At 34.8% G+C, this 23,657-nt stretch overlaps 1 protein-coding gene across 1 annotated transcript in view; it reads right to left on the bottom strand.

The window, feature by feature from the left end:
* HDAC9 (histone deacetylase 9) overlaps window positions 1-23,657 on the bottom strand; it is a 273,052-nt gene that overhangs the window by 39,766 nt on the left and 209,629 nt on the right. The window contains exon 21 of the mRNA XM_066318441.1: window positions 15,857-15,975. Within this exon, the coding sequence (XP_066174538.1) occupies window positions 15,857-15,975 (119 nt within the window). The remainder of the gene's footprint in view (window positions 1-15,856; window positions 15,976-23,657) is intronic.

The following is a 23,657-nucleotide window of genomic DNA, read 5'->3' as shown; positions in this document are numbered from 1 at the left end:
GTATTGAAATTCTGCAGTTCATTTTAGTTTTAGGGAATTTAACTACCCATTTTAGCAACTTGATCTGCATTAAAAGAAGTCTTATTTATCATTTCATTTAATTATCTATTCAGTTTATGACCTTTCTACATATTGAAACTGGATGGGGCAAACCCCTTGATTTTAATTTTTGTGAAGATTCTTCTTTCCCTACATTTTCACTAAGGAAAGTTAGCTGTCTTGCCCTGTGCTACTCCTCCTACTCAGTAGGAAGAGAGAAATATTCCCAGGAAGATCTGTAAAGATGGTCTTTACGGAATTAAACACCTCTATTAATGTCTGTCACAGACAAATCTGGACTTAATGAGATATTTAATGTCCAGAAAGCCAAACTTTGAGAGAGGAAGCTCATTTATGGCTCTAAAAGACAATTTACACCCAGGCAGATAAAATATGCTTTCATCTACCAAGGTCATGCATTGTGAATACAACATACTCAGTGAGAAGCTTCTCAGGTAAACATGAAATTAAAGATGAATGCATTTTAGTTAAGCAATCTATGCTTCAGTTAGTGCCTCAATAGAAGTTACTCTTGATGGAGGTTTTGTAGGTTATGGAGAACTACTTTCAAATCCTTGTATTTTTTAAGCAAGTTATAATACTAATATCATCACACAATATTAGTATATTAATTAGTATATTAGTGATTAAATATAATCACTCAATATTAGTATATTAATTAGTATATTAGTAATTAATTAGTATATTGATATACTTACCAGGAAATTATTCAGAAAGTATTTTCTATATAATAATACTACCTAATATATTTCTAATAATCATTCAAATCTCAAGCTAACAGGGGTATTTTTATACAGAAACCATGGAAATTATGTAGAAATTATGCTCACTCTGCTTACAGTAAATATAGTCGTATTAGCATGTCATAAAATCTTCTTAGCTTTAGAGTCTATTAATCTATGAATATCAAGTATCATCTTCTAATCCATAAAAGTTTAAAATAATTCTGTGCCCACAGAGAATTTCTACACCAAATTTGTTCCATTAAACCCAGTAATAATAATCCCTCAGACTACACATCTGACTCAAAATATTTGTTATCCTACCAACCCACTGTACACCTTGCTTTCTTTGTCTAAGACATAAATCACCTGCTCTTTAAAGCTCTACTCAGTACTTAGTTCAATCTCTCTTAACACCTTTTTAGTTCAGTGTCCTCTTCCCTTAAATATACTGGCACTTCTCTGCTAATAACATGACAAAAACATGGTAAGTGGTATGCATTTACCAGGGTGGCTTTTAGATATCCCAGGAAAAGAAGGGAATTTGACCATTTGTCCTGGTGTTTTAAAAGTTAAACCACCTGGTTAAGAGAATCATTCCAGCTCGGATGTCTGATGCCCAGCCTTCTGAAACACTGGAAAATGTCCTCCTCCATCATGATTTAATTTGCTAATCTCAAGGTCTTTCTTTCAGATTAGCAGTTGACATATCTCTAAATAGTGCTACCATAAATATCTATATTGCTTCAAAAGCGAGACATTTCAAAGAGGGAAATGATTGCCTACTTTAGAGAGATAAACTGATGGAAATGAAAATCAAACCTCAAGGGACAAGCTTCAAGAATGAAATCTCCACAGATCAATCTCCCAAAGTAAGTAAATTCTAAAAGTTACTGAGTTGAAACTAACACAAAAGGAACAGTTCAGTGACAAAGAGATATATTTACAATAAAATTGGTCAGAGAATATTCCTGCAGCAATGAGAGGTCTTTTATCTGACTTTTTTTTCATTTTATGTTTGTTTCTGAGTCTACTAATCAGCTTTCTTAAAAGCTAAAGAAACATTGAGAACAAATCAATATATTTTACAGATACTCTCTTTCACTAGTTTTAATAAAACAAAAACAGGTATTTATCAAGGATAGTGTAATCTAATGGACCAAATTAGGTAGCTGAGCCATGATGACAAGAAGGATTGGCAAATATTGAAGAAGAAAAGTTACTCAAGACATAATGTTTGACATCTGGTTTATGATGCTCTAATTGTCAGTAGTCAGCCAAAGCCAAAAGGCCGCTATTGTCTTTCAGATTAAATATATCTAAGACAGTGCTGACTGTTTACTGAACTAAATATATTCTCTCAGTTTCTGCCTGAAGTTTATGTCCCGCCTTAGAATAGAAGATTTTTTTCTACTTTTTCTCTTAAAAATACTGAGTTTAGGTCTGACAAATTCTGATGGTCAGTGTATACCATGCTAAAGTTGTTATGCCACAAGAACCCTTGTTATGGTATAAAATGGTCAGTTCCATTAATATAAATTACAAAATTTTCTTCCAATATAATGAAACATAATAAAAAATCAGGTAAATAATTTAAAGGTATTTTTTTAAACTTTATGAAAAAAATGCAAATTAGGAGTATCTCTTTTATTTCTCTTTTCTTTTACCTATATAATGCAAATTACAATAAGGAAAATTTTATTTTGCCTGAATAAAAGACACTTCTTATTTTATGTTCTAGATTTTATTCTTTCCCCTCTTCTCTTTCTTATCACTTTTCTTTTTTCTCTTCTTTTCTTTTCTTTTCTTTTCTTTTCTTTTCTTTTCTTTTCTTTTCTTTTCTTTTCTTTTCTTTTCTTTTCTTTTCTTTTCTTTTCTTTTCTTTTCTTTTCTTTTCTTTTCTTTTCTTTTCTTTTCTTTTCTTTTCTTTTCTTTTCTTTTCTTTTCTTTTCTTTTCTTTTTTCTTTTTTCTTTTTTCTTTTCTTTTTCTCTTCTTCTCTTTTCCCTGCCCACCTTTTCTGCTTTTTCTTTCTTTTTTCTTTTTCTTTTTCTTTTTCTTTTTCTTTTTCTTTTTCTTTTTCTTTTTCTTTTTCTTTTTCTTTTTCTTTTTCTTTTTCTTTTTTCTTTTTCTTTTTCTTTTTCTTTTTCTTTTTCTTTTTCTTTTTCTTTTCCTTTTTCTTTTTCTTTTTTTTCTTTTTCTCTTTCTTTTTCTTTTTTCTTTTTCTCTTTCTTTTTCTTTTTTCTTTTTTCTTTTTCTTTCTTTCTTTTCTGTTGATTTCCCAACTTGATCATGTCTGTGATAGAGTACTAAATTTGATCAGACTCAGTTTCCAACTCTTTTTTGAAAGCACTACATAAAAACTTATCTTCATTAAGTGCCTATGTGGTGGATTCCAGCACCACATAACTAATGAGAGAATTCAGTAGCTTCATGTCAATGTGATGCCTCAAGTTCAAAGGGGACAAGGACATCCTGTTTGGTGTTTTGGTTTCACTCAAGCCATTAAAACTGCACAGACCCTTTTAAGTGTTTTTAAAGTAATCTTCTTTACTCCCTATCAGTAACCTAAAACATTATAAAAACAGTGTTCATTCAGATAATCTTCAAATTTGTAATAATGTGACTTTGAAAAACGTTCAGCAATTCCCAGTGAATTGGAAGGAAACTCCTGGTGGATGAAAACATTTCAGAACTACTACTTTTTTTCCCCTTAAAGAAACCTTAAAGACCTTCAGCTTTTGTAACCTCGATATTTTTCCTCAAAAAGCATGCTGGGAAAATCCCAGAGGTGTCCACTGTGTGTGGGAATAGATGCGCCCAAAAAGAGATGAAAGAAAAAAAATTACATGGTTCAGGACATAGGCACTGTCTTCATGCATATTCCACAGAGCTACATTGGTGCAGTTAGCACCACTAACAAAAAAATAATTTATTCACATAGTAACATAAATACCACAAATATTTTTGGATAACTAATTCCTTTGATGTAACACATCTGTTAATTAAATTACAATTTTGAATCAGCATCACATCACTTGATAAATGGACTTTCTTTACTGTTTTCCCCAGCATTTGATTCAGGTTTATAAATGCTGCTTACTCAATTATTTAAATGAATGAAAAATTCTTTTGATCTGTTCATGTTGGCTTTGGAAATTTCAACAAAATGTGCTCCACTCTGGCACTTTTACTTCTGTGCTAACATGCTTCAAACACTTGACTTAATTATGCAACTATTTCAAAGATGATTTGATGAACCTTCTTGAAATTCCTGGTAAATTTGTTGGGAGACAGACCAGTCATAATGAAAAGCAATTTTACTGCAAAACCGTTCCTGTAGGAACCATAAAAGATGCTACTATAACTTTCATTGAAAACAAAGGATTTCTGAGACTACAGATACTATCTTTATAAATAGAAATAAAAACAGATACAAATAATAGCAACTGGATTCGATCTTTTAGTCCATAGCTATTCTCTACCACAAAAAAACCCAAATCAATTAAAGATATTCTGTAATTTTTTTCCATTTTGGATAAATTAAGCTCTTTAACTGAAATAAATGATAATTCCATTTATTTTAAAATTAAGTATATTATATGAAAATTTTAAAAACAAAACAAACTTGGTAAGATTATCAATTTTTATTGAGACATATATATCTCAAATTTTCAATTGATAATTTCTCTTGACAGCATAAAAATACTATGCAAAACAATTTAAGTTATTCTTTGCAAACCAGCTTTGCTTAATAAGAAGAAAATTATGAACAAAAACACATTATGCCTGGCTGCAATCACAAATAAAAACACAAATTATATGGCAATACATGTCAGTAATCTGTTTTCCATACAAATAAATCACTAAATTAATATCTGATGTTAATTAATCATATTAGGAAAATAATTTTGAAAGCTAACACATTTTAAAACCAGACATTTCATTAAAGGACACATTCCACTATTAAATGAAACAGCTTTGTCTTATTTTGCTTTTAGAGAATGCTAATCTGTTTGAAGTAAGTAAAAAACATTTAGGAAGCAGCTCTCATAAACAAATTACATCTGAAGGGGTGCAATATCAGATAGCAAAAAGAGATTTTTTTTTTGACATGAGGAATTTAAGGAAAAGGGATAAGACTAGGGATCAAAGGAAACAAATATGTGATTAATTTGCCATCATAAACAGAAAATATTAAGTAAGTGAATTTTTATTAGCTAACAATACTTTGGTGTTCTGGACAGTTATCTAATTTTAGTTTCCTTTTCCAAAGAAGATCTTTCAAGGTCTTTCCCTTGGTCCATTTTAGTGTACATGAATCATAAGTGATGATGGGGAGAAAAGAACGAATCTGAAGGAAATAAGTTATTTGTTAATTCACTTCAAATGGACATATTTTAAAATAGAACAATTCTTATTTCTTTTCAATTTAATTATACATGATTTCAGGAAGTATTTAAATAACAGTGTTCTTATGTAAATATGCTTTTGAAGAGTTTTTTGCATGGTTTTTGTACCATACTCATATTTACAATTTCTGTCCCTGTAAACATTACTTGTTTTAGTAAATCTTAATCCGGTTGATGGGGTAGTCTCAATCAACAGGACTGCTCAAAGTGAGTAAAAGCTTGTGGGATTAGGATCTATCTTCTTGCATTTCCAGAAATTTTATGCCAATTAGTTGGTATAAGCAAGAACAATTTCCTTAAAGACAGCCACAACCCCCACCCCACAAAACGACAAATTAAGGTAATAAACTGCTGAAAAAAATTAGAGATCTTTTTTCATGTGCCAGTGTTGGCAATTTGCATTATTTTATTGCAGATTTCATATTATTCAGTGTTTTCATATAAAGCTATTATAATCAGGAGATTGCAATTGAATCCGAATGTTCCATTGATTAATAAATGGCTGCAAGGCAAAGCTTAAAAGATAAAGGAAGATGTTCTGGGAGCTATACAATAAAAGAAATCTGAGTAGCATCTTACTAACTCTTACAATAGTTTTGAGGCCTGAAGTAGTGTTTTTTAGCTTCTAGAACTGGTAGTACTGATATTTTGTTTCAACAATAATAAAGGTGTAGTGATATGACTTTTTGAAGCTGCTACCATGAACTGATGTTTTGAGTTTAATTACACAGGTAAGCACAAAATTTTCCCTTTACCCAAGTAATTAACATAACTTTCAAAACTTTCACCTATTGCAATAATTTATTTTCTTTGTGACAATGGTACCTTGAACATAATGTTTTAAGTTTTATTTTATTTCTATTTTTTTGTTAAAAAACCCAACACAAAAGCAACTAAGACAATTGCTGGGATCAAAGCTAAAAATACCAAGAAAACCTCTTCAGATTACTGAAGAATTGCTGGTGCTGATACCAGTCAGACCTAATGTGTACTTGATACTGGGATAGTGTGAAAAAGATGAGTTTGCAGACTGAAAAAACAGATGGCCCCTTATCACCCCATGGGGCTAAACACACAAGAGCAAACTACAGAGACGCCTTACCTTTACCTTGTCTATCCCTATCAGGAGAGACTGTTATATTAAGGGTTATTGCCTCTCAAGCCCTCCCTGTGATCAGCTTTTGAAGTCCATGGCCAAGAGGCCAGTGTGAGAATATCACCTCAGATAAGAGGTGTTTGCTCTGTCAAATATTCAGGACAGGAATCCATGGAGCCCATGATAGTTCAGCAGGGAACCACAAACTCCAGCTAATATCATTTAATCCTCTGTTGGTTTGAGAACTGCCCCCCATAAAAAGCATAACTGGCTGTTTATTTGTGCAGGCAAGAGATAACATCTTAAAGCTACAGTCTGCCTTAAGTAGTGGGGATGTGAAGCCCAAAGAAATGAACCATCCAAGCTCATAATCAAAACTGTGTGTGCTTTCTTCTTCTCAGCCTAATGAGATGTAAACATTTTGGCTGCTGTCTCTTTTGAAAGATATTAATCAATCTATTGGTTAGAAATCACAAAGGATAGTCGGTCTTCAAATTACATGCCTTCTTTTATAGCATTTTGTAGCTGTGAACAATATGTTAAAAATTTTCCCATGGCGCAACCAAGTAAATACTTGTGGCACATTTCTATTTATTACAGAGAATGGTTAAATTCTAAGACATAAATCACGCTCTTCTACTAAAGGCTACAAATTCCCAAAGACAAGACTAATTCCCAATGCAACGATGCTATAAAAGATCAGAAAGTTTGTTATGCAGAAATCCACATTTGGAGATGTCTTTCAACAGTGTTCTCTCAGGACCCAATCCTGCAAAAGGCATGGGCAAGTTTCTGAACACTGTGTCATGCTCCATTAGTTTCAAAATGCCCCTAAAAACTTATATTTAATTTGCTCTATTTAAATTGTAATCTGACATGATTAATACTGCAGAGGCAAAAAAAAAAAAAAAAAAAAAAAAAAAAAAAAGAAACAAAAAGAAACAAACAAACAAACAAAAAAAAAAAACAACCACCACTTTGTTCTTTCCTTTCTTCTACTAAATGACAGCCTCTTTTTTTCAATAAGGAAAAAGATTTCATAAGTTTAATTTCAAAACTGAGAGAAGGTAAGACCAATTTTGCCTTTTTTTCATCCCTCACATAAGCTATTGTCATTAACCAATGTAGCATGAAAGAAAAAACATCCAGAGGTAGGTGAAGAGATAGGTGAAGATGACCAAAAAGGGAAAATAATTCTTAATGGTACTGTAGATTCTCTTTTTTTTCCATTGTAATCTATCCTCTGTCCTGTCTCCAGCAACTGCCCTAAATCAGGGAATGGGCACCTGATGCATTGTGCAGATGGATTGACACTGCATAGCTGAACATGCTATACAGGTGGTTTTTCACTTGTACCAATTAGTTAACTAGCCAGCAGACAGATCTTCTCTTTGAGAGGCAGGAGTGGGAATGGAAACAGAAATCTCTACTGTCTCATTTGCAGAAAGAAAGGCCAAGTAAAAGTGAAAAAGCAGGTAAAATCAATGCTTATTTATTAGTATTTCTAATTTCACTCACTTTCTGCTCAGGTAGACCCTTTCTGGAAGATATACCATTTATCCAGAAAGTATTGAAAACACTGGGTAATTACAAAATCAGTACTAAGATTTCCGAATCCTTCAGATGGGTTTTATGTGTCCAGTTAGACATGCATGCCCCAAAGTCTGAAGACGAGGGTTTCCCCAGCCTTAGTAAATGAGGTGAATTATTCACTGTTTTCTCATGGGTCAAGCCCATAGTCCAAGCCATTGACATATGCTTACTTGCCAGTATGTGAAAGCAAGTTCTTCAATCAAACATCAGAATTTCTCTGAATTTCTCCAAGCACTAATACCTTCTTTAAATGAAACAATAAAAGAGAAAAGGACTTCTCCTCTTATATCTTCACATTTGCCTTTTTATGCTGTGTCCTAGAGAGGACACTGATTTTATACAGTGAATTCCAATCTCTCCTAAACAGGAGACAACAGACTACTCTTCCTCAGAGAGCAAGACATCTGAAATTTCCTACATTTCATATTTGTAAATGTAAATGTAATGTACAAGCCAATAATGTACCACATCCTGGAATCACTGACAAATAAATCACCAATATTTGTATTGCAAGAGCAAATTTAAGGAGTACAAATGCAGGAATAAATAAATACAATCTGATTTAGGAGGCTGGGCAATCCAATGGCCATGTCCAAGCCATAGGATATGATACAGCAACGACTGCTCTGGGCTACAAGGACAAAGAAACCAAAATGCTTTACTTCTTACAGTGAATCCTGTGAAAATAATCATATCGAAGGGTTGGTCACCAATGAATTTGTCATCTATTTTGATGTCTTTTGGATCATACCAAACTACCATTTAATTAGTATTCCAGAAATCACCCTAGACAAAACCCAAACTTTGCTTTCAGAAGAGAACAACTGGATGCAAAGTCTTGATGCTACATTTTCTTGCTGCCAGTCACTGGATATCCTGTAGTTTCTGAGACAAAAAGGACAGAAAGAAAATATCTGATACCAATGAGGACATTCCCCAGTGAAAAACTGTATCAATCATCATTGCTCCAACCCATCTCCAGTGCTGTTAGCTCTGAGTCAAACGCTGAAGATCTACCCTGCTGGATAATCATTCTAACACCTCAAGTACCACAAAGATAACCAAATTATGTCAGAAAAATAAAACCTCTGAACTCAGGAAAACTCAGAAAAGAAGGCAGCTGTGGCAACTGAAGTAATTTAACAGTTTACTGCTACCATAAATTATCCTATGCAATATCTTCCTTTTTCTATTGCCTCTAGCACACATTGGTCCTTCCATAATCTAATTTAGCTTCAGTCCAATAGAAGTCTCTTCACTTTTTTGACTTTGTTTTCTGGTGGGTTGATGAGTTAATGCTCCATGTGTTTACACAGACATTGACAAGAAGGTGGCCCAGTGCAAGGCAAATAATGGACAACCCAGAAGGGCAAGTGGTGTGCAATCACCCTTTTGTACGGCAAGGAGCTGCTAGGAGCTGCTTGGAGCAGCTGTGCCATGCTACGCTATGCCAGCTGCGAAACTGCAGTCAGTGGCAGATCTTACCAAGATCACAGCCTCTCATAGTTGAGTCAAAAGTGTTTTCTTACTTGTGAAAAGATTATACATGGCATTACAAAAGCCTGCAATGGTATTTTTAGAAACTCAAACTGTACTAAAACAGCTACCAAACTATTACTATTCTCCTTAGTCAGCTGTCAGTTTGCAGGGACTTCTTTTCCCTGCCTTCCCTTGACCTATTATATTAGCCCCAGTAGTCCCAGTCAGGACTCTTTCTTGAAGTCAAGAGTCAGAGAAGACTTTCAGACCATCACAAGAAAATGAAGTCCCTACCCAAAGACATTATAGTTAACCTACCCAAAAACACTCACAGGCAGTCCAAGGCTGTCCAATTCCAGTAGAGAGTAACAATATTATTATTTGGGGACTCCTTTAGAAACTAAGTACTTCCAAGAAAAAACTAAAAACAAAACAACCCCCAAAAACCAAAACCAAAAAACAACAAAAATAACAACAACAAAAAACCAAACAAACTTACTAAAACCAACGAATATATATAGCCTTTTAAGTACTAGAAATACTCGGTCATATAGAATGTTTCAGAAATACTGAAGCTGGCACATGGGAAACTTTATCTCTGAAATATATCTGCAGTACCAGGTTTTGACCCTGAGCAGATCCACATTTGAATTCAGTGATATGTAGTTTTAGCATTAGCCTTTGGTCTGTTTCTAACCCACATACTATACACAAAACACAGTGGGTAACAGAAGAAATCCAAGATACAGTAGGACAGTTGTGAAGGCTCAAGAAAAGACTAGCCATTGAAGAAAAACTTTTGCATGAAGCCTCTGGTGTCTGAGTGTGCTATGGCATACCTAATATTAAGGATGCCTTCCAGTGACAGTGACACCATGCTAGATCATTTGTTTTAGCAATCAGTCATCTCTTTATTACAACTGTGCCCATTAGTTCTGATTTTGCTTGTGCCAAGATGCTAGGTACTTTAGCTTTTTATAGCATTTTATATTACATTCAGAGATCTTTTATCAAAACTAATTACTCACAGTGGGAATTGGAACTGAAATGTGAAGGGCAAAACATCAGGAAACCAACAGGCCCCCAAGTTCAACCTGGTTGTTCTTACCAGTATTCTTCAAATTTCCAGCCATGAGAAGAGATTCCTCATGGAAGAGCTGTTGGCTACGTTTAAGTCACCAGTCCTTTTCATACATTAATTTCTACCACTTATCCTTTGGAAATTACTGGGGCACATGAGAAGGGAAACTGCTAATAACTTCAGCACTTTTTTCACTGGCCTCACTTGAATAGACTGTGTTATAGCATAATGCAGCTCTTGATAAAAGAGTTATTGCAATTTTCTCAAATAAAAACATTCAAAGTTGCAAATCAGCTTAGACAGAATTAGTTATATTCCAGGCACTGGGTCAACTTTTCATTACAAATTTGGCATAATAGAAGACAAATATTCCAACAGACAAAATATCATTTACTCTTTAAATGCCCACAGTGGTATCCTTTCCCACTGCTAATTGATGATTTTATTTTGCACTCTGGTGTCAAATAGCATCTTTGGAATAGGAGAGTAAAACAACAGGAAAACTCCAGTAAATCATCATAGCCCTTAACAAATGCAATGCTTCAGGAAGTTAAGTACCTTGAAAAAAGTCTTCATCCTTGCTTGACACGTCTCTATTTACCTTATTCTTTTTATGGAATGGTCATGATTTAATGAATATGTAGAGTATTTACTTGAACAGTAAAGTGATCCCAGTGGCTTTAGTGCAAGCATTATTCTAAGGGCTATTCTATAAAACAAAGAGAAAGTACTTCACCTCAGGATAATGTTACATGGAGATCTTCAGCCAGCAGAGCTAAATCTAAGAACAGTTCCCTTACAAGATCTAACAACTTGCAAATTTATTACCATATCTGACAGTTCTTCTTCAGACCTGTTCACTACACAAAATTCAAATCATGCGATAATACTATATATTTTAGAAGGTGATGTAAAAGTTAACTGTAAAATAAAGCACAAAGTGTTTCAGTGCTATCTTCAGATCATCAGGATAACACAAATGATAGATTGATACTGTTTAGGCATATCCTTACTATTCTAAATATAAAGTTCCTTTATTCCCATTATTTGTTCTACCTTTATTTTTCTTTTTTTTTTAACTGTAAATGCAACTTTTATTACTCCAATACAGAAAGTGAATTTGATAAAATATGTTTTGATAATACACATTACATTGTGCTTACATTTTCTGTTTATTTTATTGAAAAAAATAAATTTCAAATAATAAAATGAAATTTATTACACTAGGTAGGAACTGAGATGTGTTTTCTTCTCGCCTGATTATATTTTACAGTAAAATCAAAGGGCTTTTACAGTCTGTGATCTACACAAAGAGATCCCAAAGACCTCAATAGCTAGTCTGCGTAAGAGTTGTGCAGAGAATTCCAGCTGATGCACCCACCTTCACCTTACATCTTGGGGAACCACTGAGCCAAGCAACAGGCACAGAGCCATGCCAGTACTGAAGATGGACTTAACATTACAAAAGGTAATCCTCTATTTCAGCTAATGAAGTTAATCTTGAGTCTTTACAGAAGAGACACAGAAAGCAAAACCTGTGACAAGTTCCCTGAATATTCCTGACAGAATGTACCACATATTAGAGAAGCTCCTGAGCAAGAGTTGGCATCTTTAAAATGATGCAAGACCCTGGGCCAAGAGGACTACCAGAGAAGTTTAACATGACATTTGCCTCACTTCCTTGCCTTTGCTTTTTGATGTCAAACTTGGTGCAGTTCCCACAGCATAATGCCACAGGCAAGGCAGTGTCTGTGAGTAAAGATAATATTTTTAGCAGACAAAAAGGTTTTATTTGGAAAAACAAAGTCATTTTCTGACACAAATCCTTATGTTGGGGGGTGGAAGACCTTCTTCAGGGAAAAGTGATTGTGAATTCTAAAGTATACCTGTTTCTAATTATGCTAGGTGGCTTTCATCAGTGTTGTCAATAAAGCTCGCCTTTCCTTACTAAGGTATTAGGAATGTAGCTTGTACCAAAGGACTGAGAACTTCCCAGCAGCAACAAGTTCAGCCATATGCCACCAGTCATATCAAATCTTTGAAGCCCTTTTTGTTCTTAAAAGAATATAAAATCAATCACAAAGTTTATGCACATGGGTTGAGTATATATTTCAAGATGTGCATGTGTATGTAGGTGGATTATAAAAGCACCTTTTGAAATCATAGCACTTCATTTGGAGAGAGGATTGTCACAAAGAGCTAACATAAAGAAAAATGTGGCTGTGAAATCCTCAAAGTTGGGGCTGAAAAAAAGTTTTACTTAATGCTCATTCTCAATTTTACATTGCACCAAACAAATCTGTTTCACAGACAAGTAAAACTTAGCTGAATATTGCTTAGTTTAGTGAAAACTAATCAACAGATGAGGATGAATTGCAAAGCCACTTTGAAAAAATAGGGAAAGTGATTTGGAAAGTGCAATAAGATAGGGAAGATTTTCATTTCCCTTCCAATCTTTTTTTAAATATTGTCTCACTTTTTTTTTTTTTCTTAATGGGGAAAGGACTATTAATGATTTCATTACTTAATAAGAGTAGAGATAAATTAGGAAGTGAGATATATCCAATCTCTGCTATCATCACTGATCTCAGTTGGCCAGATTCCATTCTATAGCCTTCTAGAGGAGCTGAGAGTCACCTCACCGTGAGAAATCTTGACATGCACAACAGTCATAGATTTGAAATCAGCTGCAAATATATATATATGATTATTTTGTTGCTGACATGTTTCTTTACTAATCAGAAATGGCAGAAAAACTCAGAAATACTCAGTAAATAAGATTGTATGACAAAACAGAAAAAAAATCTGGGTTAAAGCAGATTACAGTTTACATTTCTCAAACTGTGCAGATTTATCAGATCATTTTTTGCTGAATGTCATTGTCTGCAATATGGTTACCCCAAGGCTTTAATTAGTTCAATCTATCTTCATCGAATGATTTTTTACTTTATAACTTGAGACAGTTGATTTTTATTTTTTCTCATGGATTGTACTCTGAGGGAAAGTCATAAATAATTCATTATCAAGTATACAATAAATATCAAGTATATAATGAAGCATCTAGTAGCTTCTAAATGCTCTTTAGGAGCAAGGTTAGACCTAAGAATCTATCTTCTGTCCTTTGATGTCAATCTCTGCCTAACTAGTAAAGCTTGTATTAAACCACAGAAATCAGAAAATTCAATGTATTAAGTATACACAAAGTGCCAAAGATTTATACAGAAAGATTATTTACAGGTTCAACTTCATTTTTTGGCATATAATTTCTAATTATTACAAACCAAATATATTAAAACTTTGCACAAATATCCATTTTTAGTCTCTAATATGAAAGTTTCTCTTTGGACTTTATTTTTTTTAATAGAGTGTTCATTTTCCTACATACCACATATAGTATGTTATGTTCTAAAATAGTATGGTGGAATGTGGAGAATTTTGTTTTGGGGAAATAATAAATTCCTTTGGCTCTGTAAATACGGCTTTATTCATCCCTCAGGTGCATGATCATTATCTGAGTCTATCTCGGCTTTTCATTCAAACAAAAGCCACCTACACTGGCTTTTTTTTCTTTTTCTTTTGTTTTTTTTTTTTGGTCTGTAAGCAAAAAATCACCTTTTTTGCTAACAGACACATATGCAGAAGTAGATGTGCAGTCTCTTATATTAAAAAGTGTATTACAATTTCTTAAAAAAACTTATGAAGAGTTAATTCATTAATGAAGGAAAATTAGCTCTAATTATATTGTCAGACAGTTTTCCTTTGCTGAAATTTCTAGCTAAATTGTTAAAGTTGCTATGCCAGAATAGCACAAATGCCAAAGCAACTTGCACCCTCAAGGGACACACAGAATACCTTCTCAATAGCTAAACACAGATAGCTATACAATAGATATACAATTGAGTTCTCAACAAAATACTCAATTTAGTGCCAGCTGAAAGTTCACCTCCCTCCCACACAAGGACATGGAATGGTGCCGCTGACCAGGAACCACACACAGAAAAAACCAGCAAGTTAATCCTTCACCTCTTCCTGCGAAACGTTTTACTAAAAATCATAATACACAGGGAAATGACACTCAAACATGCACACTGCCTGCTATGTTTCTTTCCTCTGTAGTGCAGCCACTGCATTAAGCTGAAAAGCTGCTAAAAGCTGACTAAAACTCAGTTTGTCTTACTTGCAGCCAGAGGGATACTCCATTTCCACCCCATTTGTGCATTAGCACCTGTGTCTTTGGGTAGATCTTTGCACTGCTCTGTGCATTCTCCCTTTCCACAGCACACCACTATGGACAGTCACTCTGTTCCTCCATCACTGTCATTGGTATTCAGGGGAGCCTCTTCAGCATGCAGTGAAAATCAAAATAAAAAATATGCATATCTGCCCTGAACCTCTAGAACAACAGCTTTGGTCTATTGATCTGTAACAAAAGGCAGAGCTGAGAAGGACAAAATCCTCTAAACTGGAGTCTATTTGTACCGTATTTTAAATGCCACTAAGTCTCATTGACTTCTCCAGACTTTTCCCAAGGCTTTTGCTGTTAGCAGCAGAGGTCCATATTTAATAACTGTTGAAGTGATATTATAGACTGAATATACTGAATAAAAGTAGATATACTGAGGAAAACTATTCACAGCATTGCATTAGGAAACCATTTTGTGTTGCCCCATATAAAACAATTGATATACAGCAATGTTACAATGGACATTACTGTACATCACCCAGCCTTGCTCAACATCCCAGGCTCAGAATCAGTTTGGCCACGTCTGCTAAGAGCTAGTGATTTTAGAGTGCTACATATGAGATATGTCAGATAGATCTGTCTTTCAGAGAGCATTAAATCTCTGTCATAAGCACACATTTTGAAAGAGTGAAATGGACATCCAAATATCGAGACCTAACAGAGTAGTCTTTTAGAAAAATTTGGCCTTCATAAACACTGATGTAATTCAGGATTAATGCCATGGAGCTGAAAAGATTACAATAACAAAAGAGCAATATGAGATTGGATTTAGGCATCCAAAGACTAAAATCTCCAATATATATTTAAAGAAAAGTAACTTACTCCAACATTTGGAAATTGGGGCCTATTGAAAAGCATGAAACCTCTAAAATGTTATTTGAATGCCAGAAAAGTAATACTTTAAAAAGTCAAGACAAAAATGCCAAGAGGAACAGAAAGGACTGAGCCAGAAACTCTAACACGTTTGTTTCCACCTTGTCCCTGAGTTGGGCAAGCGTTGCAGCTCTCCAGACATTTCTGGGTATTAATCACTGGACAATCCCTGCCCTCGGTGACTGACACAGCTGTCATCTCACAAAACAGAAGCATAGATGTGAACTGGGCTTATATAAAAATGTTCCTAACTAGAAAAAAAAACCAACTCAGAAACATGTGCCAATGGCAATACCTACATTTAGCTGTGACTTTGTACCCGCCCAGCGGAGGGTCGTGGCCTTCCACAGCATCGAATCCTGCTGACACCAGGACAATTTCTGGATCAAACTCGTTGGCAGCTGGCATAATCACAGTCCTGTAGAATGTAAAGAACCCAATGTGATAAAATTAAAAGACCTTCCATCTTCATTATATAAATTGTCACAATCAGAAAAAAAACACAACACAAGATATTTTACTTTTTAATTCAACCAATCTCCATGGTAGCTGTTCAAGTCCAAGGCTTCAATCAATTTCTTTCTATAATCACTCTTTTTTCTTTTCTATAGCTGAGAAAAAAAAGGTAGGTACATGTGAAAGCCTCTAATATTACTTACACATCTGTGTCTGTTTTATCCTGCTGCCTATAAAAAGCTGCCTCTTCAAGGGAAGTGACTAATGGTTTACAGAGACCTCTCAAAGCCTGACTGGAAACCCGGACTGCTCCAGTTAGTGCGAACTTGGTGTAAATTTGAACTATAAATTTCTTTTGGGAAAATGTTTGCTTTCCAAAGTTTTTTTTTTTACTCCTTAACATTTTTAAATGTTTGTCGAGGTGGGGGGTGACTCTAGCAAAGGAAAAACATGAAATTCCCTTAATCAAATCCAGACTATGTTGTCAAGCCTTTCCAAGGTCAAGCATAACAGGAATGTGACAACCACAAACTAGTGACAGCAACCCCTGCTGGAGTCAGGAAGATAATTCAGCCCTTTACAGTCACAAAGATTCCACTTTTTTAACCCCTTCATCGACAAACTTATGTGCAGATATTTTATCACTTTGATTTTGCCCTTCTCCATTCTCAAAGCATGAAAGATGTATTGAAGGAGAAGATGAGCCCTTGTGTTTTGCACTTGCAGATGTGTTCTTTCAGGCTGACTCCAAAGAGAAGGAGTAAGGATGGCTTTTCTGCTGGTTCAACAAACCCTGAGACTGTAATGGCTGTGCTAAATCAGGAAGACATGGCTAACATTAAAAAGCAAATACATATATGAATGTTCTATCACAGATAAATTACCTCTAGAAAAACCAAATTGGTCAACACATGTAAAGATTAATTTTGTGCATATGTAATGCTATTTGTTTAAGTTCAATGCTTATTAATTTATTTGATAAACAACTGAATCCAAAAAAAATTTTTTTGAAAGTTTTAGGTTTTCTGTGGAAAAAAAACCAGACACATTAATGATATTAACAATTCTATACGTTTTTCTTTAGTTTAATTTTTGACCTTTGCATTGTAAACTTTATTTTGTTTTATTTTCTTCAAAGGTAATTTTAATATTAAGAAAATGTTCCTCTTACTTGTAAATCATAAAAAAGAGAACTCAGATGAAGCAAAAAGTCTTTGTCAGGACATACAGCATCTCAATGAATATAGTTTTACATTTAAAAGGGATAGAGGCCACTCAAAAATTTTTTGGTGATTTTGCTGAAATTGCACCACAAATATTTGCAGGTGAAGTGATATGAGTTGTAAAATACTCCTTTTTTTACATGTCATTAGTAGGCCTCTGCTAAAATATGGATTCCAGTACTGAGCATTGCACTTCAAGAAGGACCTAGACCAACTGGAGAGATCAAAAGCAAGGAAAAAAATTCTAAAAAACATAACTTAAGTGGATAAATAATATAATTATAACTATTTGATTTGCATAACATGGGAGCAAACATTATAAAAGTGCACAAATACATAAGTCATTGCAAGAGGAAAGAAATAACCTGTTCTGTATCCTGTGGACAGGACCTGAAGCAGCTGCAGCAGGAAACCTGTATTTCAGACACTGGTACAAGCCTTTTAATAGTAAGAATAAATAATAATATAAATAAAATGTTTAAGAAAATTGGAGACTCTCCATCTCTTGGACTTTTTTATAACAGCTAAAACAAATATCCACCAAACTTGCTACAGGTATGAGCTGACATGGCCAGGAGGCAGGCAGCCAATTACTTCTCCTGTAGGGCTTTTTTCCCTATTGTTCCGCCATGTAGAAGTCTATAGCACACAAAGTACACATTTGAATACCTACATTAGACACTACAGTGACTGAGCTTTTTCAGGCTAATCTCCACAAAGCTAGGGAACAATATCAGGAATAAAGGTCTCCTATACAGCCACGTCTTATCTTACGTACGTACCTTCTGATACTCTAATTACAAATTCATTGTCTGAAGCAACACATACTTCCCCACGTCTGCAACACATGTGGCATGGATCCTGATTACTGATGAGCACTGTGGCTGATACACAATCTTCATCTGTCCCCATAGCACCATACATCATATCCACTGAAAGAAGGAGGGATCCTATGAAGGACCCTCCCTATCTGCAGCCACTTGAGGTTTTGCCCTCCTCCTCTCCATTCATATTTCCTCAAATTCAAGTCAGACTCTGCTTTTTATTTCTCCATGTCAAACAAAGTGGCAGCACCACAGAGTACAGCACAGACTAAGCTCAGGAGTCAGATGATGGAGTGTGTTCAGCACAGAGAAGCTCTGCAAGCTCAAGTTGCTGACCAGTAACAAGCCTCACCAGTCTAACACACAAAGAAATCTTTGAGAGTCCTATAATTTGGAACATTGGGAAAATTTACCACACTTCTACCACATTTCAAGACCTTGCTCCAAAGTGTAAAGATGTCAGCACATTTTTTAATAACAATGGGGCAAAACAATGCATTTGACCCTTAATCTCCTTCATAGAAGCAGCAATAATTGTTTAGACACAGTTTATTCAAAATTTTTGTCAAATAAATATGTCTGACATTAAAACTGCCAGCCATACTGTGTAGCAATTGGAAAGTTATTAAATACTGAAAGCATTTGGTCTTTTGACACAAAGAACTAGGAATAGCTATTAACACCGTCTTTAATAGTGCTGAACAGGAAATAGTAGCACATTCATAAATCTCTACAGAAATGATATATAGGAATCTCAGTTAAAGAAAGGAGAAAGCTATATAATGCTAATAACTGGATGTGGCATTTAGAATTCAGTGTTCTGTTACTGCTTTCAGTATTACCTGAATTCATATTACCCAAAAAACAGCTAAGAGAGTTTTTCTGAAATAAAGCATTTTTCTTTTAAAAATGTACATAGTGCCTGTTACATTTCACCAGAAAAATAACATCCTACTTTTGCTGTAATGTTGTCTCACAAACCAAGAACTTTGCTGCTGCTGCTGCTCTGCATACAATGTACCAGAAGAATTAATCTGCATGCCCTGTGTTTTCACTTCTTTTTCATCCTCCATAGTATGGAGTGAAGTAGAATTTCAGAGCTCATCCATCTTATACTGTTCTTCCTTTAATAATGAAGAGGTCTAAGGACCTTTTTGTTTGAAAGATACCATGGAAATCAAACAAACAAAACCAAATCTTTACTGGAATAGCAAGCTTGACTCCTCTCTTAAACATCTCAGAGTGTCCTTGGTCCTTGTTACAGCAGTCAAGGCTACTATTTGGTCTTTGAAAAAGATGACAGCCACAAGTCTTTCAATGGCAAAGACCATATAGACCTTTGGTTCCTAAATCTCTAATCCAGTCTTCTACATTAATCTACAGGCATTTAGGTGGTTACTCTTTTGAATTAATCCTATTCTATCTCTGCTTAGAAAAGAGCAACTTAACATCTGGAAAGCAGCATTTAGTTTGGAGCTTATGTAGGTAGGACATCTCTAATTTTTGTCTAGCCTTGGCAATGACTGCCTTGTGACAAAAAGCACAAGAAAATTCTTTCACAAAAATGACACATACTTTCCTATCTTATAAAGTTCTATAAGGAATGATATACACACACCTTTTTTAATATAGCCTTACTTTCATCAGGACATACATAAAAACTTTTGTTATTTGTAATCTCTCAGGCTTTAGCACCTCCACGTGAATATATGTCTTTAGGAAAATCACAGAATCATAGAACCATAGAATAGCTTGAGTTGGAAGAGACCTTTAAAGACCATCTAACCCAACCCCCCTGCCATGGGCAGGGGCAACAAATGTTTAGAAGTTGGTAGTTGTAAAGCAAGCTTACAGAAAGCAACATGAAGATCACTTCTTCCTGGTAAACAATCTTTTCTTACCAGGATGGTGTCAGATAGTGACAGTTCACGATCTCTTGGGAGCAGAGAATCATCAGACCCTGCATCTTGCACCTTTTCTATCTCTTTAACACCACAGAAAAGAGTAAAAAGGAGAAATCATCTACTTACTACCTTCACAGGAGCTCCTATAACTGTGTCACTTCCCTTCTTAGCCACCTAAGAATCTGATCACCTCTGAATCTGGTCATAACAGAAAATATGTTGGTGTGTTTTTTTTAAAGCAGGCAAATAACATTGGTCATACACTAATACATATTCATGCTAACCTTCCAAGATTCCTCACACCAGCCCTATGCTCAGAAGTCAAGCTGCAGCTGGCAGGATTTGTTACAGTGCAAAGGGTCAAAATTCTGCTCACCAGAAATCCTTGCAAGGGTGCACTGGCAGCCTGCATTCAGACCCTGCTAAGAACACTGATTATCTTATGCCCAGCACGAGTAAGAAATATGATTTGGCTTCTGGCCATGGGTCACCAGACAGGTACAGATTGGGGACTGGCAGGCCATCCCTTCTTTTGAAGCCAGTCAGGCTCCAGAGCTTATCAGCAAACTGAAGTTAAAGCTAGGATCCTTCTCTGACAAAACAAGCAGCTTTTGTCAGAAAAGAAATAGATTTTATTCTTCCACTATGACTCACACTCTCCTCCACTTCCTTCTCCAAAAAAAATAAAACACATAAAAGTGATATTTATTTTCTGTGATCTGAATCATATAGAAGCATAAATATTTGGTATACCATATTCACCTAATGATGACAGCAGTTGGAAGGGCATCTTGCCTGGCCGGTTCTTTCTTTCTTTTCGCATTCATTTTCATTAATAAACATGTCAAAACCTGAAAGCTCGAGCAGCTGCATTGCAGAAGTTATTTATCTAAACCTTTGCAGTTTCACAGAGTGAAACTGTGTCTTCCAGATAAATGTAATGCAGATTCTTCTTTCAGTCTGATGGTACAGGGAACTGAGAATGTATCTGGGAAGCTGAAGAGATTTTTTTGTCTGACTAAGGAGATTTCCCCAAAGAATTAATATGTTCCATTTGGGTATGCTGCTGTCTGCAGAGAAGCCAAGGGATGGCTTCCAGTTGGGTGTAGTTCTAGAGAAAACATCAGGCATGTGATCCTCCCCTCCCCACCAATCTGAACATCAGATGCAAAACATTAAAGCGATTCTACCAAGGGACTCTGTTTCTTTTATTCTTCTATTCTATTTTTGTACATTCAAAGCACATGTCTAGGATGCTACCAAACATTTGTTCTCCCAGAAGAGATTGCAGAGAAGTACCCAATGCAGAAATGACTCTCCAAGCACCACGACACAGAGCTGGAAATCTCCAAAGAAAGCTAAACTTATGCAAATAGCTACAATTCTTTTGCTGTGTTGTTAATTTAAAAAGGAAACAAGAGGAATACCAGCCCAGGACAATAATTTATGTAACTGAGAAAAATAATCCATGCCGATTGGAATGGCTTAGTAACATAAATTATTTGCTTTTCCCCTAAAATCCTCCAGCGTTTTCATCCAGTGATCTCAAAGTACTTTGAGAACACTGAAAAATGGACTGACTCATATCTTCAGCTGGTATAAATCAGTATAGCTGTTTCTGATTGCATACTCCTCTAAAGCAGGCATTTCTTTACCCATTTGACAGATGAATCAGCTAAAACTAAAAGCTGGTAAAAGCCTTGAATGAATTACCCAGTTGTCTCTTGAAAAACCTTGAGAGAAAATGAGAAGACTCTAAAGTCCATAACATCAACAAGTAGGGAAAAAACCCTACAAATGCAGTATTATTTGTTCAGTTATACCTGACTTGTATTTACAAGAATAGAGATATATACAATGCAATACTACTATTATAGTGGGGATTTAGCCACCAAATGGAGACTCAGTCTGTTGTCTGAAAGCAAGTAGGTCTGCCTATAGTTTCTCAGTTTTACATCATGCAAATAAAATACTATACCAAACAATCACTATGTTGTCCTATCTTAAAATTACACAAGGTAAAGTAAATTATTTAATGTTCCCTGACAAAAACAGATCAAAAAGCATTTAAAGAATTGCCCCTATAGGTATGTGGAACTTATGGTATCTATTATTTTTACGTGTTGTTTGCACATATGTTTTAATGTAACACTGTATCAAGTAATGTCTCTTCTCACAGAAAGCTACATAGAATTTCTGTACAACTTGCAGATAATACTTTTTTCTGCACCAATTGAGTTTATAAGTGTCTCTCACTAAAATTTTGGTTTACTTTCACAACAATTCTTCGTGCCAGTTCTGCTGTCAGCCCAAGTTCGCCAAGGCCAAACTTGAGAACATTCCGTCAGAACTCCTTGATGACTATCATCTGACCATCAGCTTTGTCCTGGATTTATCCTCTAAGGCATACCTAAATTCTGCCAAATTTGTCTGCATTATTTTCCAAGACATATATTTTATAGAAGTTCTATCTTTACAGCTTTTATTTTCATATATTTTCTTTTATTCTTCTAAGTTTTCTTTTCATATCACTTTAATATTCTTTTCAAATCACTTTAGTTCTTCTCTGTTTCTAAGAATAGTCAATATTCCTGTCCTCACTTTTATTCTATAGTTTCCTTACTTGCTTTCTGGTGATACAAAATATATTTTTCCTTATTTCTTCAAGGGCCAAAAGGTACCACATCAATATGAAGTCCTCAGTACTGCAAATCATGTTCATGTCACTGGCATTTGCATATCGTTTTGAACTTAATCACATGCCAAAATGTTTAAAAGGTCAAAGTCTTCCATGGATGCACCCATTTAAAGACCATTTATAAAATTAGCAATTTTAAATGTTATAATTGTAGGAGTACCTAAGTGCCACTAAATGAAAAGTTTTAGGAGCACCAACAGTTTGTATTTTTGTTTTTTCCTTCTTTTCTTTTCTTTTCTTTTAAAGACATTTTTGGGGCTTAAGGCTACTATTTGTGGGTTCCTTTTAAAATAATAATTGTTTTGGCATCCTTCATATAACTTTCCCCAATTCTATTACAGCTGGTACTGCAAGATTTTTAAGCAGACAAAAAGTATGTGTAATATTGTCTAAAATATTTGCTCATCCTTCTATTTTTTTATTATTTTAAAAGGTGGTTTCAATTAAATTATAAGGACTCTTCTGCATTTGATCTATAATATGCCTCAGTCAGAATCTCTGAACTAGTATAAAAAGGACCAAAATAAGGAAAAGTTAACACACAGAAAAGCTACGAAAAGAAGTATTATCTTGTGTTTTCCAAAATTCACTTAAAATTTAATAGTATAGTCAAGTAAAATTATCCAGCTTCTTGAAATACAGGCAAAAGTATATACACATGTACTATGGACACTCATTTCCATATTCAAAACAGAGTAAAATTCATAGTGCAGTGGTAAATAGGTAAAGGGATTGGCTAAAGATTATAGTAAATGAGCTTGTCCAAAAATCATGAGTCTAAGCATCTCTCAGATGACTATAGGTTTAAAGAAAAGGTTATCTTAAAAGGCAGTTTTGCAAGTATCAAAGGAAAGTATACTATGGAAAGCCTTCTATGGAAATACAGGCCAAGATAATACTGGCAATAGCACCAGTATTTTACCCTAAAAAACTGAGTTCAGAAAATCTGCATTTTCTATCAAATATTCCTCTGTCTTCTCAGACTCTTGTGGAAG

Source organism: Sylvia atricapilla, chromosome 1 (genome assembly GCF_009819655.1).
Source record: "Sylvia atricapilla isolate bSylAtr1 chromosome 1, bSylAtr1.pri, whole genome shotgun sequence".
NCBI lineage: Eukaryota > Metazoa > Chordata > Aves > Passeriformes > Sylviidae > Sylvia > Sylvia atricapilla.
This window is presented reverse-complemented; position numbering and strand designations above follow the sequence as displayed.